The sequence below is a fragment of the Narcine bancroftii genome, chromosome 5 (assembly GCF_036971445.1).
Source record: "Narcine bancroftii isolate sNarBan1 chromosome 5, sNarBan1.hap1, whole genome shotgun sequence".
NCBI lineage: Eukaryota > Metazoa > Chordata > Chondrichthyes > Torpediniformes > Narcinidae > Narcine > Narcine bancroftii.
This window is the reverse complement of record NC_091473.1, coordinates 182,991,642-183,010,790: the sequence shown is the minus strand read 5'-3', so window position 1 is coordinate 183,010,790 and position 19,149 is coordinate 182,991,642. Positions and strand designations below refer to the sequence as shown.

Sequence of the window (19,149 nt, the reverse complement as noted above, 5' to 3'; positions counted from 1 at the left end):
CTCCCAACGTGGGGAAACAACCTTTCCACATAGATTCTGTTCATGCCTTTGAACATTCAAAATGTTTTGATAATATTTTCCTCCCCCTCAATTCTCCCAAATTCCAAGTGCCGTCAAATGCTCCTCGGGTGATAGCTCTTTCGCTCCTGGAATCATCTTTGTGAACCTCCCCTGAAGCCTCCCCAACGTCAGCACATCCCACAACTGCTCATGATACCCTCAGTAATGGCCGACGCCAACTATCGTGCCCTATTGCTTCTTATCCCACAAACTAACCCCCCCCCCCCCCGCCCACCCCACAGGATCAATGCCCTGCTCCGTTGCGCTTCATTCGGATGATTCTCTTCAACGTGCCATCACGTACCTGTCGAAGGGGCCGGGCTCGAATTGTTGGTCACCCAGCACTTCTAATGGATGCTGCCTGAATTTGCTGAGTTTCTCCAGCACATTTGTGTATTGAACTTATTGACCAAAGAACATTACAGCACTGCAAAGGCCTTTTGGCCCACAATGTTGTGCCTAACTACTTCTACCTACCAAAAAAAAATGAAACCCTCCCTACCTCATAACTCTTCCATCCACGGGACCTGTCTAAGAGTCTCTTAAATGCCCCTAATGTTCCAGCCTCCACCACCACCCCTGACAAGGCCTTCCCGGCCCCCACCACTCTCTGGGAGAAAACACATTCCCCTGATGATTCCCAAAACTTCCCTCCCATTGCCTTATACAGACATCCTCTGGTTTTCTACTCCTCCCCTGGGGAAAAGGTGCTGGCCGTCCACCCTAGCTCTGAGTTCACAATCTTGCAGCCCTCCATCTTGTCTCCTCTCATCCTTCTTCACTCCAGTGAGAAAAATCCCAGCTCTGCAAACCTTGCCTCGTTTTCCAATCCAGGCGACATCCTGGTGAATCTCCTCTGCCCCCTCTCCATCGCTTCCACCTCCTTCCTGTGATGACGTGACCAGAACTGAACACAATACTCCACGTGTGGTCTCACCAGAGTTTTACAGAGCTGCAACATGACCTCACGGCTCCTGAACTCAATCCCCCGACTAATAAAGTCCAGCATCCCATCAGCCTTCTCGACCATCATATCAGCCTGTGTGGCGACCTTGAGAGATGTATGGATTTGGGCCCCAAGGTCCCTCTGTTCCTTCACACTGTTAACTTTCCAACCCCGTACTCTGTCTTTCAGTTTAACCCTCCAAAATGTATCACCTCACCCGGATTGAACTCCATCTACCCAGCTCGGCATCCTGCCCATATCCTGTTGTGACCTACGACAACCTTCTACACTGTCTAAAATGCCTCTGACCTTCGTATCCTTCGAAAGCTCATTGACCCACCCCTCTACTGTACTGTGAATTGTAACGGCTTCCTCCAATGTGGACTCTTCTGCAGAGGATTTCCAAAAGTATTACATCGCTGCAGGTGTCTGTGGTGGAGTGTTGCTGGCTGCCATCGTGATCGTAATTGCCGTTGTCAAGAGGAAAGCGGCAATTCAAGGCAAGTATGTGGGCAAAGTGCGGGTGATTGATGCCAAGGAAACCGCGCCTAAAATGCTCTGAAGTACAGAGAAAATAGAACGCTACAGCACAGTACAGGTCATTCGGCCCACAATGTTGTACTGAACTACCAAAAACATCCTAAATCCTCCATACCCCATAACCCTCTATTTTTCTTCCATTCGTGTGCCTGTCTCAGAGTCTATTAAATGCCTAAAATCTTCCAGCCTTCCCTGGCAAGCCATTCCAGGCCCCCACAATTCTCTGTTAAAAAAGAAACACCCCCAATTTCTCCCCTAAACTTCCTTCCCTTCATTTTGTACAGATGTCCCCTGGTGTTTGCAACTCCGCCCTTGAAAATCGATGCTGTCTGTTCACCTTACCTATGCCTCTCAGAATCTTGTGGACCTCTATTTAGTCACCTTCGCTCCAAAGTCCCAGCACTGCTAAACTTGCTTCACCAGACTTATTTCTCTATCCAGACGATATCCTGGTGAATCTCCTCTGACCCCTCTCCATCGTCTCCACATCCTTCCTGTAATGAGGTGACCAGAACTGAACTCAATACTCAAAATGCGGTCTCACCAGGGTTTTATAGAGCTGCAACCTCACCTCACGGCCCCTGAGCTCAATCCGTCGATTAGTGAACGCCAGCGTACAATAAGCCTTCTGAACTACCCCATCAGCCTGTGCGGCGACCAGAAAAGATTTAAAAGCTGACATTTATTATCTGATTTCTTGTGAAGAAGGCAGAATTAGAATTAATTGTCTTGCAGCAGAATATTGCAGGCGCAAAATTACTATAAATTGCATTTTAAAAATAAATAGTGCAAAAATTGGAGAAAGTGAGGCCGTGTCCGGGGTTCGTTGTCCGTTCAGGAATTGGAGGGCAGTGGGGGAGAAGCTGTCATCGTGTCACTGGGGGCTCGTCTTCAGGCTCCTGGACCTCCTTCCCAATGGGAGCAGAGTGAAGAGGGCATGGCCTGAGGGGTAGGGGAAGGTGTGGTGGGGGTCCTTGAGGATAGAGGCTGCTTTCTTGAGACACCGCCTCTCGCAGATGTCTTCAATGGAGTGGACTTTAAGAATATAGAACCCGTTTTAAGATACGCTGCGGGGGAAATCCCCCCCCCCTTCAACATCACTATCTCCAGTATCTCTAATGATGTCTATGTCAAGACATTGATCCCTTAAGGGAGGAAGGAAGGTCTGGATGAATCACTTCATATTTCATCTGTCTGTAATTAATGCTTTTGGAAAATCATATAACCATAATTACAATTACAGTATGGAAACAGGCCATCTCGGCCCCTCTAGTCCGCACCATATTAAGTGAACTTCTCTAGTCCCACCTACCTGCTCCCTGTCCATAACCTTCCAATCCACTCACATCCATGCACTCATCCCACCTTCTCTTAAATTACAAAATTGACCCTGCTGTGACCACTTTTTTGGAATGTCATTCCACTCAGCCACCACTCTCTGGGTGAAGAAGCTTCCTCTTATGTTACTTCTAAAGTTTTGCCCCCTAACCTTTAACATATGACCCCTCGTTCCAATCTCCCCTACCCTCAAGGAGGAGAGCCTATTCACATCTACTCTGTCTATTCCCCTCATAATTTTAAACACCTCTATCAAATCCCCCCTCAACTTTCTATGCTCCAATGAGTAATGACCTACTCAATCTTTCTCCGTACTGCAATCCAGGCAACATTTTAGTAAATCTCCTCTGTACCCTCTCTACCTTATTGATATCCTTCCTATAATTTGGGGACCAGAACTGCACACAATATTCCAAACGTGGCCTCACCAATGCCTTGAACAGTCTCAACATCATCTTTTTCCTTTGGGGGGGACGGGGACTTTCCTTTGAAGGATGGGCATGGTGTGTGATCTTGTCTTGATAAACACGAACGCAGAATTTGATCATTGCAATAACGTGTTGATTCTTCCTTCTTTGTAGATCAACCTGAAGCTCGGTTTTGGCATTTCCTTGTATAGGCCTGTGATTTTGTTTGTTTTATGACTTCATGTTGATTGAAAAAAAAAACAAAGTAACATGTAACCCTTTGGTGAAGCAAATATCCGGCCAGCGGAGGGAGGGCCTTGGTCAGGGCTTTGCTCATAGCCAGTGTTTGGGTGAAACGGCAATGGTGTCACCCAGGACAAAGAGTGGGTAGATGCCGCTCCCCGTGGGGGAGTCTCTCATCAAGTGGCTCCTTATCCCCGCTTAGTAAGAGTTGCCCCGGTCAGAGGCTTTATCTGCAACCTTGGGGTGGAGGTGGGGGGTAACATTATTGTTGGTCTTTCGGGAGGCTCTGTGGAGGGGAAGGAACCTGCAGATGCAGTGACAGTTAAACGTTTTCAAAGAATGTGACTGAAAATAACGTAAAATGCTTTAAGGTTTATATATTCATGCAATGAGTTTGTTCGGTGTAAGTACAGTCTAGTATTTTTGTCTTTTAAACTGTTTATTCTTAATTCAAGTGTAGCTCTTTCCATGATTCCTTTTTTTTTAAAACTTTATTTAAGATTTTATAACATGAATAACATATAGGATTACATTTAAAAAAAATTAAGAATAAAATAATAAAATTACAATACAGTATCAGTAATCTAAATAAACTATACCCTCCCCAATAATTATTACACATTAATAACCCAACTCAAATTAATCCAACCCCCCCCTTTCCCCCCAAAATAAAGAGTGAAGAATTAATAAAGTTAATAATATATGTGAGAAAAAAACCCACTTACAAAAAAAAACAAAAACATAACCGATTAAAATACTAACAAAAAGAAAAGTAATTAATACTAAGATATCAGACTTAAAAAACATATTTAAATCAAACTTAAATGCATATATTTAACAAACAGAGTTAAGATGAAACATATATTTAACTCAAACTTAATATAAAAAATTAGTAAAGTTAGTAACATTATCTATTAAAAATTCTTAAACAATAATCAATTCTTAAAAAAAAAATTGTAGCATGAAAAAAAAGATGAAAAAAAAATTCTCTATAGAGATAAACCTTCACCAAATATCAACTAATTTCACATCTATCATCATATTAGTCACCTAAACCACCATCTTAAAACAAAATTCAAACCTCATTAAGCATTATACAATTAAATTTTAGTACTCTTCCACCATTTTTCCCTTTTACTCTTGAATAGTTATCCAATAAAAGCTCCAATACCACATTTAAATATCCCCAATCATTATGTTAAAATTCAGATATCCAAATAATAAAAACACATCTACAATGAAATCTATATCTTCAACAAATGGAGCATAAACCACAAACAAAATTCAAGCCTCATTAAGAATTGTACAATTCAATTTATAACTTTCACCATTATTGCCTTCATTCTATAACTAAAATAGCAAAATAATATACACCAGAATTACCACTCCTTTCACCTTAAAGTTAAAGAAAAAATATTAAAAAAACTTATCCATCCCATTCACATTTAAATTTCAGATATTCCTTATCTACTGAATAAACTTTACAAAAAAAACCACATCAATATTTAGTTTTTTAAACAATCAAATACTTTCTTATGCTTTTTTAAAATATTTAAACCAAAAAAAAAACCCCTTCACTCTTTAATCTAATAATACAAAAAAAAGGAAAAAAAAAAACGGGTAGGAGGTTAAAAATACCCCCTCCCGTCTAAACTGCGCAATGCGGTAACTCCCAAAAGAAAATGGGTGTGAGATAACTCACACGTAGCAGATGACTTTCAGGAAATAGTGCCTATCCAGTTCTCTCCCCCAACTCTCACTTCATCTTAAACTAACATCATCATTATTTAATATCCCTTTTTTTTTAAAAAAAAACATTAGAAAAAAAAGGACAACTCTTCTTTTAATCAGCTCCAACTGCCGAGTCACCATTACAACCATTCCTTCTTGGAGCACGGCTCTTTTCTTCCATCTCTTGTCTCCTTAGAGATCGCGGCGGACTATGTCTCTGTTGAAACTGAGTAATTGGCAGCTCTCGAGCAAATGCTATAGCTTCCTTTGGAGAATCAAAGAACTTTGGTTGGCAACCATCTTGAAAAACCTTCAAAACAGCTGGATATCTAAAGGTTGCCTTGTAACCTTTCTTCCACAACAACTCTTTAGCAGGATTAAATTCCCGTCGTTGGAACATAACTTCTTGACTCAAATCCGCATAGAAGAAAACTCGATTATTTTGAATCATCAAGGGTGATTTTCTCTGTTGTGCATTTCTAATAGCCATTCGTAAAATTATTTCTCTGTCGTAATAATTCAAGCAATGAACCAAAACAGGTCTTGGACTTTGACCTGAAATAGGTCTTCTACGCAAGGCTCTGTGAGCACGTCCCAGTATTATACCTTCCAAGAAATGTTCTTGACCCAGCACCTGCGGAATCCATTCAGTAAAAAATTTTCTTGGGTCTGGTCCCTCCATACCTTCTGGCAAACCAATAATCTTTATATTGTTCCGTCTGGATTGGTTTTTCAAATAATCAATCTTTTTCACCAAATTTTTATTTTGAGTTTGTAAGTCTTCGACCATTTTGGTCACATCAAAAACTTGATCCCGTATTTCGTCTATATCTTCTTCACACGAATTAAATTTATCTCTCACTTCAAGCTTAAAAGCTCCAAACTTAGCCATCTGTTGAGAATGTATTTTCACCAGAGTATTAAACCTAGTACCAAGTTCAGTCATAATCTTGGATAATCCCTGCATTGTATAAGATAATTTAGATTCAAGATTCACAAAAATCTTTTCAATTGGAAGAGATTTTGGCTCAACAGATTCCTGCTTCTTCTGCATAACCAAAGGATCTTCTGTTCCTTCCTTCATTCTGGTTGCCTTCCTTGTAGTATGACTGCGTGTGGAAACCCCAGCCACAGCCTCTCCAGCAATAACTGGAGGACGCTGGCCGGGGTTTTCCCCAGTCCATAATGTATTAAGTTCTCCCAGTACATCAAGTTGTATAGGTTCTTTTATCTCAAGAGATGCAGTTTGCAGCGCCAGCTCTACAGTTGACAAATGCCTTTGAGTAACTCTTTGTCCTAAAGGCTGTTTGGCGCCCTCTTTAGGGGGCTCTACCGATGTAACATAGAGCTCTACATCCGAACACTGTACCTTTCTCCTGGGATCCATTTCACGCTGAGTCCCGGTGTCTTTCCTGTAGGTAGGCTCCAAAACTTGAACTTTTGGAAAATGTAGTTTTTTGATGATCTGTTGTCATTTTTTTTTGCTCTTTTCCACCAATTGTACCATCATAAGTTAAATTAACAGCACTGAAATTATCTAAACTTTTAAAGAATTTTAACGGGCATTTCTAGACAAAACAATAAGATAGAGTTAGGAGAGGACTGGAAGGCACGTCTGATCTTTACGCCATCTTGCCACGCCCCCCTCTTTCCATGATTCCCTCGAGCACTCATCCCTCCCCATCCATCGCACTCCCCCTTCCCCGGTGCCCGCAGGAGGTGCAACATTTGTGCCCACGCCTCCTCCCCTCACTATGGGCCGGGGCCCCAAACCGGCCTTCCACGTGAAACCGCCCTTCACCTGCACATCCAGAGGGCAGACCTACTGGGTCCGCTGCTCCCTTTGTGGCCTTCCCTGCATTGGAGGGACTGGCCACAGACGGGGAGATTGCTTCGCTCAGCACCTCCGCTCCGTCCGCAACCCCAGCGACCTACCAGTGGCCGCCTATTGCAATTCTGGGTCTCACCCCAGTGCTCTCATGTCTGTCTGGGGCCCCATGCACTGTTCCACCCTGACCACCCTCAGATTGGAGAAACGAAACCTGATTAGATGTCCAGCCACATGGTAAGAGCATCAAAGCCTCCCATTAAGCCTGCTCATCTCTTCGTCCCCCCGTCCCCATCCTGTCCTTCCACCCACCCACCCCCAGCATCCCCCCCCCATCACTGTTGTCCCCTCCCTCCTTTCTCTACCTATCATCTCCTTCCTTTGCTACTCCTTTGTTTGGACGTTATCTCGCACACTGATGAAGGGCTCAAGCCCGAAATGTCGGTGATGTATCTTTACCTTTGCTACATAAAACAACACTGTTCAACCTGTTGAGTTTCTCCACCATTTTGTGTTTTGATTAGTAAGTCTCAAGCATCTGGAAATGCACTTATCCAGCTTCTTCGAGGGGCTTTACTGTATTTATTCTTGCATTGGTAGGATAAGCATAAATCTTTGACTTCTAATCTAATCAGCAGGTTCAGATAATGGAGAACATTTTATATTATTAATGGCAAAATAAATTTGGAATTGTAATTGATGAAATGATTAATTATATCGGACCTATTTTGTCTCTTTTCACTACAGCTCGTTCTTCCGAGACTCAGGTAGGTGAAATCCAACTCCAATCTTGTTGTTCGACTGAAATTATTAAATAGGGAACTTAAGATGTTCGAACATCTGACATCAAATTTTACAGGGTCAGTGCCAGGGTCTGTGGGCATTGCCCCACCCACAAACGAGGTGCTGTGCCCCTCCATGCGGTCACGGCCATCGCTGGCCTTCAGACCCGCAAACCCCTCCAACCCGTCCCACGTCACTAGCGTCTAGGTTGATACACGCTTGCCACTCTCCACCCTCCCCCACCTGGCCGCATCACGAGCGTATGTCAGGCGCCGGTATAAGCCAATTCCGGCCATTTCAACCCATGCCGCCCAAATTAAGTGACGTTTTTGGAGGGTGGGAGGAAACAGGAGCCTTTCCTCTCCTCCCCTCCCCCCACCCGGGGTAAACCCACGCAGGTCATGTGGAGAGCGTACAAATTCCTTGCAGACAGAGCTGGATTCGAACCAGGGCCACCAACACTGTAATGGCATTAAAATGTTAAATTTCAAATGTTATTGTCATGACATCATATACAACCCTGAGATTCTTTTCCATGCAGGACAAGTGTTTCATCCTTAAAATTAAATAAATAAATATTGTTTCGTGATTATGAGAGTCGGTGCGAGTGGTTCCTTTGGTTGTTCAGCGTTCTCACTGCCTGTAGGAAGAAGCTGTTCCTCAGCCTGATGGTGCTCACTCTGATCCTCCTGGATCTCTTCCCCCGACGGGAGCAGCTAAAAGATGCCGTGTGCGGGGTGGAAAGGGCCCTTAACAATTTTTGCGCCCTCTTCAGACAGCGATCCTGGTAGATCATGTCGATGGGGGTGGGAGGGAGACTCCAGTGATCCTCTCTGCTGTTCTTACAGATGTGTGGATTGACCTCTGATCCATTTCTCTGCAGCAACCGTCCCCTCACTGTGATGTAGCCAGCCAGGACGCTCTTGATAGAACCCCTGTACAAGGTTGATATAATGGTGGCCAGTAGCCTGGCCTGACTCAGTCTTCGTAGGAAGTGCAAATGCTGTTGCACCTTCCTGACAAACGAGGAGATGTCGAGCATCCACGATCAGTCACTAGTTCAGTGAACTCCAATGAACTTGGTGTCTCCCCTCTCTCCACCGCAGAGTTGCTGATGTGTAGCGGAGGGCGGTCATTCCTGGTCCCCCTGATGCCCACGATCATCTCCCTCGTCTTGTTGGTACTCCTGCGCCCTGATACGAGATTTTCCACCTCTTCTCTGTCGGGCGACCCACTGTTGTTGGTGACGAGGCCCACGACAGTTGGGTCGTCTGCAAACGCATTGACCCTGTTGGAGCAGGACTTGGCGGTGGAGTTAGGGGTCGGCAGTGTGCAAATCCACATTTCGACATTTTATTTTAGTGAACGAATCAAAAATAGGATCAGAATTTATTGCCCTGAACGTTATAAAATTAATTGCTTTGTGGCAGAATTACAGTGCAGATATTGCTATAAATTACTTGTAAAAAACCAAATAAATTAGTGCAAAAAAAGAGAAAATGCATGTGGTCCATTGTCTGATGGCAGAAGGGGACCATCATCATGTCAACTTCCTACAGGAGCTCTATCGAGAGCGTCCTGGCCGTCTGCATCACAGTGCGGGGACGGTTGCTGCAGAGAAATGGATCGGAGGTCATTCCACTGGACCATAAGAGCGGCAGAGAGGATCACTGAAGTCTCCCTCCCTCTCCCATCGACGTGATCTACTGGGATTGTTGTCTGGAGAGGGCGCGCAAAACCATTGCACGTCCCTTCCACCCTGCACGCAGCATCTTTCAGCTGCTCCCATCGGGGGAAGAGATACATAAGGATCAGGGCCAGCACCAGCAGGTTGAGGAACAGCTTCTTCCCACAGGCAGCGAGATGCTGAACGATCAAAGGAACGGCTCACACTGACCTTCCGAGACATTCATATTCACAAAATGTATTTATATAGATTAAATACTTGTCCTGCATATGTATTGTGTGCTATGTCTGCGCGTTTTGCACCAAGGACCGGAGAACTCTGTTTCATCAGGTTGTACTTGTACAATCAGATGACAGTAAACGACTTGAAGGACCTGTCCTTGTGCCGCTGTGGGCTCGTCTTCAGGCTCCTGTACCTCCTTCCAGATGGTAGCAGGGAGAAGAGGGCACAGCCTTGATGATGGCGGTCCTCCGCCTGTTAATGAAATAAAGACTGGTGCCTGTGATGGCGCAGGTCGAGTTTACAACTCTCTGGCATCTTTTCCTGCCCTGTGTATTGGCACCTCTGTACCAGACAGTGATGCAACCAGTCTGAATGGTCTCCACGGTGCACCTATAGAAGCTTGCAAGCGACTTTCCCAACGTACCAAATCTCCTCAAACTCCTCGCGAAGTCTAGCCGCTGGCAGGTCTTCCCCGTGATTTCATCGATCCAGCGGCCCCAGGTCAGACCCTCAGAGACGTTGACACCCAGTGACTGGTAGCTCGTGATCCTCTCCACAGCCACCCCCCCCTCATCACCTGTGTTCGCCTGACGTCCACAATCGGGAAGGAGATACAGGGACCTGAAGCCCAAACACCTAACGTAACAAAAAGTAGCTTCTTCCCCTGCACCATATGATTCCCAAGCGGACAATGAACGCCAGAACCGGCCTCACTTTCTTCAATGAATGCACAAATTTTTTTATTTTTCCATGTAATTCATGGCAAGATTTGTACCCTTAACACTTCCATAAATCAACAAATTTTGTGACATGCTGATGAGAATAAATTCTGATCCTTGATCAATGTTTCTGACACCATTTACTGAATTATGGACTTTCTTTACAGATGTCTCCTTTGAACCGAGAGCGCACATACATGGTAAGACTGCCAACAGATTTTTAAAAAAATATTCATGCAGAGATCTCAGAACATTCCAGTACAGTGGAGCCCCTTTGGCCCACGGTGATGCACCCACCCATTCAAGCCTACTCCACGGTCTCCCCCTTCCCTCCCTCACACCAGCAACCCTTTATTTTTCTTGCATCACTGAAGAGTTTTCTAAATGCCCCTATTGTACCAGCCTCCACCCCCCGGCGCCCCCGCCACGCTCTGTGTAAAAACACTTACCACTAAACTTTCCTCCCCTCACCTTGTCCAGACGTCCTTTGGTGTTTCCCCGGGGAAACAGGCGCTGTCTGTCCACCCTATCTATGCCTCTCAGAATCGGATAGACCTCTACTAAGCTGCCCCTCATCTTTCTTCGCTCCAAAGAGGACTGAGCTCTGTTCATGTTGCCTCTTCTCAGTGTACTATCTGTAAAAAAGATGTTTAAAATTGTACAGCTTGGTAAAAGGCCCTTCCAGCTCACGAGCCTGTGCTGCCAAGCTGCTCCCAAATAACCTATGACCCCTGTACATTTTTGATGTATGGGTGCCCCGCAGGGAACCGTGCATGTACACGGGGTGGGCGTACAAACTCCTTACACGCAGTGGTGGATTCGAACCCTGTCACTGGTGCTCTAACGGGCCTAGCCAAGCAACTCCGCCACAATCGAACCCTTCCCACCCTCACATCCTCAATATTTCTTGCATCCATGGGCCTGCCTTACTCCCTTTCACACTTGTGTCCCACTTAAGTCAGCCTGTCCAGCGTCCCAGGACAGGAATGGAGGGGGGAGGTTTGGCCTTTCACGCTAGACCACTCCTAACCAGGGCGCTGAACGCTTTCACACTTGCAAGGATCTGTCCCCGGCATCTGGTCTGCTCCACCTTTAACTGGAAGTGCCCACATGGTGCGGCACACAAAAGAGAGAAGTGATTGCCCATTTCCAAATTCCCTGATCTCAACGCCAGCCAGGGATTAACCTAGGGGTTGAGGCCGTCAGTCCCCGGCGTGAGGCGGTGCCATCTGACGCTGGCGTTGAGCAGATTTTGCTTGCCGTTTGATTCTTGGGACTGCTGGCAAGTGTGAAAGGGTCCCCTGTTGAACCAGCCTCCACCACCACGCCCAGCAATGCACTCCAGACACTCTCTGTACCCAAAAATAACACCTCCCCTGAAAATTTCCTCCCCTCACCTTTTAGAGATGCCCTCTGGTATTTGCAGCTGTCCACTCTATCCATGCTTATACACCTCTATTAGGTCCCCTGTCCACCCTTTGTCGCTCAGCTCTGTCAGCCTTGCCTCATGAGACACATTCTCCACAAACTGGTACATTTCCTCTCCGTGGCTTCCACGTCCTTCCTGAAATGAGGCGACCAGAACTGATCCGCCCAAGTTATGATTCAGGATGAACTGAGTAGGCCGAAGGGCCTGTTTTCTGTGCTGTAGTTGTTCCCCAGACCATAGATGAGTGAGGGTAGATTTGATATTTAAAATGATGAGGGGGACAGACAGAGTAAATGTAGGTTGCCTTTTCCCATTGAGTGGAAGTGAGATACAAACCAGAGAATGTGGGTTAAGGGTGACCTTGGTGAGGCCAGATTTGGAGCATTGTGTGCAGTTTCAGTCACCGAACTACAGGACAGATCTCAATAATTTAGAAAAAGTGCAGAGATTATAACCATATAACAATGACAGTTCGGAAACAGGCCATCTCGGCCCCTCTAGTATGCACCGATCTAAGTGATCTCCTCTAGTCCCACCTACCCACCCTCTTTTTATTTGCATTACAGGGTGAAAGGAAAGAAATTTAGGGGGAACTTTGGCAGTGGGAGCATGGAATGAGCTGAAGTGGTGAATGTGGGCTCGATTTTAATGTTGAAGAAGAATTTGGACAGGTACCTGGATGGGAGGGGTGTGGACTTGGTGCAGGCTAGTGGGACCAGGCTGGACAATAATTCGGCACGGTCGAGAAGGGCCGAAGGGCCTTTTTTCCGTGCTGTGGCTCAGAAGTAATCAAGGGGATAGCTGAAGCAAACGTTCACTGACGTTTTTTTTTAAATTCCTCCAAGAACATCAGGTTATCCGACCGTGCCTTCTACAGCAACCTGACATGGTAAGGCCAAGCAGTCATCTTTATAATGTCTTCGGAACAGGGGCGGATCAGCAACAACCCGAGCCGCCTAGGCTGAGCTTTCGTAAAGCTCTCCCCTGACCTTGTCCCCCCCCTCCTCCCCCACCCTCTTCATAGAATAAAGTGACATTAGACAACTTACATCGTTGCTCGAAGTATGCACGTATAAGCATACAACCATATAACAGTTCGGAAACAGGCCATCTCGGCCCCTCTAGTCCACACCGATCTAAGTGATCTCCTCTAGTCCAACCTTCTCTTAAAGGAGAAAATTGACCCTGCTGCAACCACCTCTTCCGGAAGGTCATTCCACTCAGCCACAACTCTCTGAGTGAAGCATCCCCCTCTCATGTTACTTCTAAACTTATGCCCCCTAACCCTTAACGTGTGACCGTTCCAATCTCCCATATCCTCAAGGGGAAGAGACTATTCACATCTACTCTTTCCATCCCCCTCACAATTTTAAACACTTCTATCAAATTCCCCTTCGACCTTTTATGCTCCAATGAATAAAGACATTTAGCAACAACCCTTTCATGTAATTACACTCCGACTGGTGTTGTCCAGTAATCAAGCATGGTCTTGGCTTAGAGTGGTTAAAACCGAATGCCTCACCTGAGCTTGGAGAACAGCACAGTCAACGTCTCCTGATTTTCTCGCCCTTTGTCAAACATAAACTTCACTCCCCGCCTTTAACCAGTGTCGCCAGCTCGTGCGGAAATAATGTCGTCACGGTAAACACAATCTTGCGGCTGCAGTACGACGTCCCAAAAGCATTACTTCTAGATGCTTATACATTTGGGACCTAATTTAGAAAACTATATAATATTTTCAATATTCCAGATATGAAAAAAAGTCTATGCAAATATCCTGTGTACGCTCAATTAAATAAATTTAATTATTTTGTTGCTACTCTCAGCAACCCCCATCCCTCATCTCTCCCTACCGGGCCCTCAGGCTTAAGCCCACTCAGCCGAATGGTTAATCAGCCAATGTTTTGGAAGTGCTCACTCACAGGGTTTCTGAGAATCCTTCCAGTTCGGGTATGCTCCTTTCAAGGGAGTTGTCCCAAGCTGGCACTTGTACCGAGCTGAGCCCTTGTGGACAATACCCTCCGGCGCACAGAAGGATGTACTGAGGGGCAGGGGGGGGTTGTGGAGGGAGACGTTGAACCAACAGATGGTGGAACATTACAGCACAGTACAGGCCCTTTGGCCCTCGATGCTGTGCCACCCCCAAAAAGCGAAACCCTCTCTACCTCGTCATTCGATTTTTCTTCCATCTGTGTACCTAAGAGACTCTTAAATGCCCCCTAATGTTCCAGCCTCCACCACCACCCCCAGCAACCCAACCCAGGCCCCCACAACTCCCCGTGTATAAAAAAAACACCCTGTTGTCTCCTCCAAATTTCCCTCGCTTCACTTTGTGCAGACGGCCCCTGGTGTTTGCTGCTCCCGGCTGAATACCCTATCCATGCCTCTCGTCCTGCAACCCTCCAAAGAGAAAAGTCCCAGCTCTGATAAATTTGTCTAATTTCCAATCTGGGATACCTCCCGGTCAATTTCCTCTGCCCCCCTCTCCATGGCTTCCCCATCCTTCCTGTAATGAGGTGACCAGAACCGAACACAAATACTCCAAGTGCGGTCTCACCAGAGATCGGTAGATTTCCAACGTGACCTGAACTCAATCCCCTTCGACTAATGTGGCTCGCGACCCAGAGGCCTTCTTAACCGTCCTATCAACCTATGCGGCGACCTTGAGATCCATGTGCTTGGATCCCAAAGTCCCTCTGTTCCTCTGCATGGTTAAGTATGAACCCTTGACTCAACCTTCTGGTTCTGGGTGAGTGGGGGGGGGGGGGGGGGTGCTCCAAACCAATTTCCCAATCCTCTTGGAGCCAAACCAGAAACTCTGCAGACGCTGGAGTTATAGCAGAATTGCAAAAGTGCTGGAGGGGCTCGGCAGGTCAGACTGCGTCCGCAAGTGGGTACAGATGTACAACCAACGTTTCCAGCCTGAGACCTTTCGCCAAGGTATGAGCACAAAAACAGGCGGTGCCTGAATACAAAGGCCAGGGGTGGGGGTGGGGGGGGGAAGGGAGGGAAGAAGAGGCAGCACAAGTTCTTGAGCTCACACCAGTATCGAAAGATTTGGAACCTCGGATGTTGGTGACATGGACATTAAAAACTGGAAAGTGTCCAGTCACGCGCTTTGGTAAAAGAAATAGAAGGAATGACTCTTATTTAGATCCAAGGTGTAGGATAGCCTGAAGGTGACCCTCCGGGAGGTAAACTACATTAAAATGAATGTGTTCCCAAGGATACAATACTTATTTAAAACGTTACCTATTCTTTTAACAGAAAAATTCTTTAAGGAATTAAACAGAATAATAAGGAAATTCTTGTGGAAAGAGAGGAATCCAAGGTTAGCATTAGATAAATTTGCAGAGAGGTATAATCAAGGTGGTTTTCAGTTACCAAATTTTAGAAATTATTACAGAACTGCACAATTAAGATATTTATCAGATTTTTACCAGACTGGTCTAAGATAGAGATAGATAAAATAGGGGAAAATACCGGAACATATACTTAAGTGGGATGAAAAGCTGGTGCAATATAAAAACTCACCAGTAGTGCATCATTTACTTAATATGTGGAAGAAGATCCACTTAGAAAGGAAAAAAATGAATTATCAAATACCAAAATTATTATTGACGCAAAATCCACTAATCCCTGTTACAGTAGACAACCTTTCCTTTAGAGAATGGGAGAGAAAAGGAATTAAAAGAATAGAAAACTGTTTTTTTGGGAAATAATTTATTAACATTTGAACAGTTGAAGTATAAATATGGAATAACTCATGGTTCAATGTTTGCATATCACCAATTGAAAGCTTATTTAAAGGATAAATTGGGAAACAGTCTTAGATGACCTGAAGGAAGCAGCTTTGAATACATGATTACAGACACAATGATAATTGAAAGATTTATAACCAACATGTACATTAAGCTGCAAGATAAGGAAAATGAAATAAACTACAAACCTAAGCAGAAGTTGGAAAAGGATCTAAACAGAAAGATAAAAAATGAAGTATGGGAAAAGTCATGTTCTGGAGCTATGAAGAATACAATAAACACAAGGTTACACATGATACAGTATAATTGGTTACACAGGGTATATATCACTCCTCAGAAATTAAAAAAAATGAGATTCAACATCATCGGATAGATGTTTTCACTGTAAGAAGGAAATGGGAACAACGTTAAATGCAACTTGGGTATGAACAAAAGTGAATACGTTTTGGGAAGAATTAAATCAGATACTAAATAAAATTACAAAAAATAACATATAAAAAAAAAGAGATATTTCTTCTTTTTTTTTCTTTTTCAATCTTTTTATTATTATTATAATTTATAAACACATACAGTTCAAAGAGATATAAAAAATACATAGTAAGTAATGAATTAATACAGAGATATTAAACAATAATATTACAGAATAAAAATATATCATAAAAAAATTTTTTTGATCAGTTTAGGGTGTGAACTATCTCTAAAAAAAAAGATATAATTAATAACAATATATGAAAAAAGCGAAAAAAAAACCCCAAAAAGAAGAAAAAACAAATCTGAATTAAAAAAAACTTAAAAAAAACTTTAAAAAAAACCTACAGATATAGCTAAACCACGCCGATCACTCCGATCTCATCTTACAGCCCAATTATCATACATAATCATAGAAAGAAAACAGAGCCAGATCAACTCACCACAAATGAAAATATTGAATAAATGGTCGCCAGGTTAACTCAAACTTAGAAGGGGATTCATAGACAGAGTTTCTAATTTTCTCTAAATTTAAACATAGTATAGTTTGGGTAAACCATTGGAAAACAGTGGGAGGATTAACCTCTTTCCAATTCAATAGTATAGATCTTCTAGCCATTAGTGTAAGAAAAGCAATCATACGATCCGCAGGAAGAGATAAATAAGTCAAATCTATCATAGGTAATCCAAAAATTGCAGTAATGGGATGTGGTTGTAAATCAATATTCAAAACAGTAGATATAATGGAAAAAATTTCCTTCCAATAATTCTGTAAAGAGGGACAGGGCCAAAACATATGTGTAAGGGAAGCTATTTCCAATTGACATTTATCACATATAGGATCGATATGAGAATAAAAGCGATGGAGTTTATCTTTAGACATATGAGCTCTATGAACAACTTTAAACTGTATTATTGAATGTTTTGCACATAGGTGACCCTCTGGGTTGGGTCAGTGGGGCAGTGTTGGCATTCATTTCTAGAGGAGCTTACAAGAGCAGGGACGTGACATTGAGACCCTACAGAGCACTGGTGTGACCTCACTTGGAGACAGGGTACAGGTTTTGGGCGCCGTGTTTGAGAAAGGACGTGCTGGCATTGGAGAAGTTCAGAGAAGGTTTACTTGAACGATACCAGGAATGAAAGGGTTAGTATATGAGGGATGATGGTCGGCTCTTGGACTGAACTCGATGGGGTTACAGAAGGACGAGGGGGGACCTCGTAGAGACATTTCAAATGTGGAAAGGCCTGGACAGAGTCAATGTGGTCAGGATGTTTCCCCATGGTCGGGGAGTCCAGGACAAGAGGGCACAACTTCAGGGTAAAAGGGCGTCAATTTAAAACGCAGATGTGGAGACATTTTTTTTTAGCCAGAAGGTCTGTGGAATTTGTTGCCACGGGCAGCTGTGGATGCAAGGTTATTGAGTATATATAAGGCAGAGATGGACAGGTACTTGATTGACAGGGGAGAAGGCTGGGGAGTGGGGCTGAGTGGGAGGATGGACCAGCTCATGATTAGAATGGCGGGGCAAGCTTGATGGGCCTATTTCGGCTCTGAGATTTGTGTGATTATGCATTGTTTTCCAGATGAATGATCGCTTGGATCCAGTGGAAAGCATTGGTTTGGTTACTTCTGCAAGATGTAGAGCAAGTTCAAGTTCGAGCTTATGTATCATCCGATCGTACCAGTACAACCCAACAAAACAGAGTTCTTTGGTCCTTGGTGCAAACACACTCAGACAGAACACAGAATGTATTAAAAATAAACATGAGAGTCTCAGAGCGTTTGTGTCAGTAGTTGTTCAGCGTTCTTACTGCCTGTGGGAAGAAGCTGTTCCTCAGCCTGGTGGTGCTGGCTCTGATCCTCCTGGATCTCTTCCCCCCGATGGGAAAGATGCCATGTGCGGAGTGTAAGGGGGTCCTTGATGATTTCTCGTGGCCTCTTCAGACGACTGTCCCAGTAGATCACGTTGATGGGAGGGGGGAGGGAGACCCCAGCGATCCTCTCTGCTGCTCACATGGTCCTGTGGATTGACCTCCAATCCATTTCTCTGCCGCGACCGTCCAGCACTGTGATGCAGCCGACCAGGACGCTCTCGGTAGAGCTCCTGAAGGCGAACATGATGGCGGCCGATGGCCTTGCCCGTTTGGACCCAGGGAGAGCAGGGAGCAGAGGCACAGCACTGCTCTACAAGGTCCTACTGCTCTGTCTCACTTCCGATGTCTCACTTTCAATGATAGTGGCTTATTTTAAAATCCTGCCATTGAGGGAGTCTGGTTCCAGGATGCTGCCTGTGTTCAGTAGCCGCTCCAGCAGTGGGAGGGGGGGGGGGGGGGGGAGGGAGTGGGTGTCAGACTCCGGGGAAGCAGGGGACTGCTGCAAGGTGCCAGAAAATGTTGAGTTTTCCCCCCACCCCAACCCTGGTTGGAGGAGATGCTCCACGGGACAGTGACCGCAGCGGCGGACTAGCGCAGCTGAAGAGCACATGAGCAGCAGGTTGTTGGCGACTCGAGGCGAGGGACCCAGGCAGGCTGCTGGCGACTGCCTCGAGCCTGGCTGAAAGGGGTGGCAGGTATTGGAACCGGGACATGAGAGTGAGCCGAGGGCGCTGAAGGTCTCCCGATCATGCTGGAGGTTCGGATCCGGAGCTCGCGTGGCCGGCAGATTGAACAAGAGTCTGTGTGGCTGTGGAGACTGAGGGACGTACTGGAGGCTTATCCATGGGCCCTCAATGCCTCTGGGGAACTCTCTTTTCCTTCTGACTGTAAGAGGAACCGGGCAATTTCTCCTGATGGGGAATCTGTCTGCCTTCAGGTAGACTAAAGGAAATCTCATGTAATTTCACATTTTCTGTTTTATCGCATGACAATAAAAGAATCTTGAAACATTAATTCTTACTGCAACGCTGTTGCAGAGATAAGGCTGATTTGGAAAGAAGTATTTGGAACATTTCTGTTGTGCAATTTCACTACACTGATTGCTTGGT

General features: G+C 44.9%; 1 protein-coding gene across 3 annotated transcripts in view; it reads left to right on the top strand.

Moving 5' to 3' along the window:
- The window catches only part of LOC138764307 (uncharacterized), a 35,044-nt gene extending 17,100 nt beyond the window's left edge, over nt 1-17,944 (top strand). For all 3 annotated transcript variants that reach the window (XM_069940051.1, XM_069940052.1, XM_069940053.1), the window contains 5 exons: nt 1,402-1,506; nt 7,841-7,860; nt 10,672-10,704; nt 12,779-12,822; nt 17,750-17,944. In XM_069940051.1, coding sequence (XP_069796152.1) covers nt 1,402-1,506; nt 7,841-7,860; nt 10,672-10,704; nt 12,779-12,822; nt 17,750 — 203 coding nt within the window. In that variant the 3' untranslated portion in view covers nt 17,751-17,944. The remainder of the gene's footprint in view (nt 1-1,401; nt 1,507-7,840; nt 7,861-10,671; nt 10,705-12,778; nt 12,823-17,749) is intronic.
- Nucleotides 17,945-19,149: the final 1,205 nt, after the last annotated feature.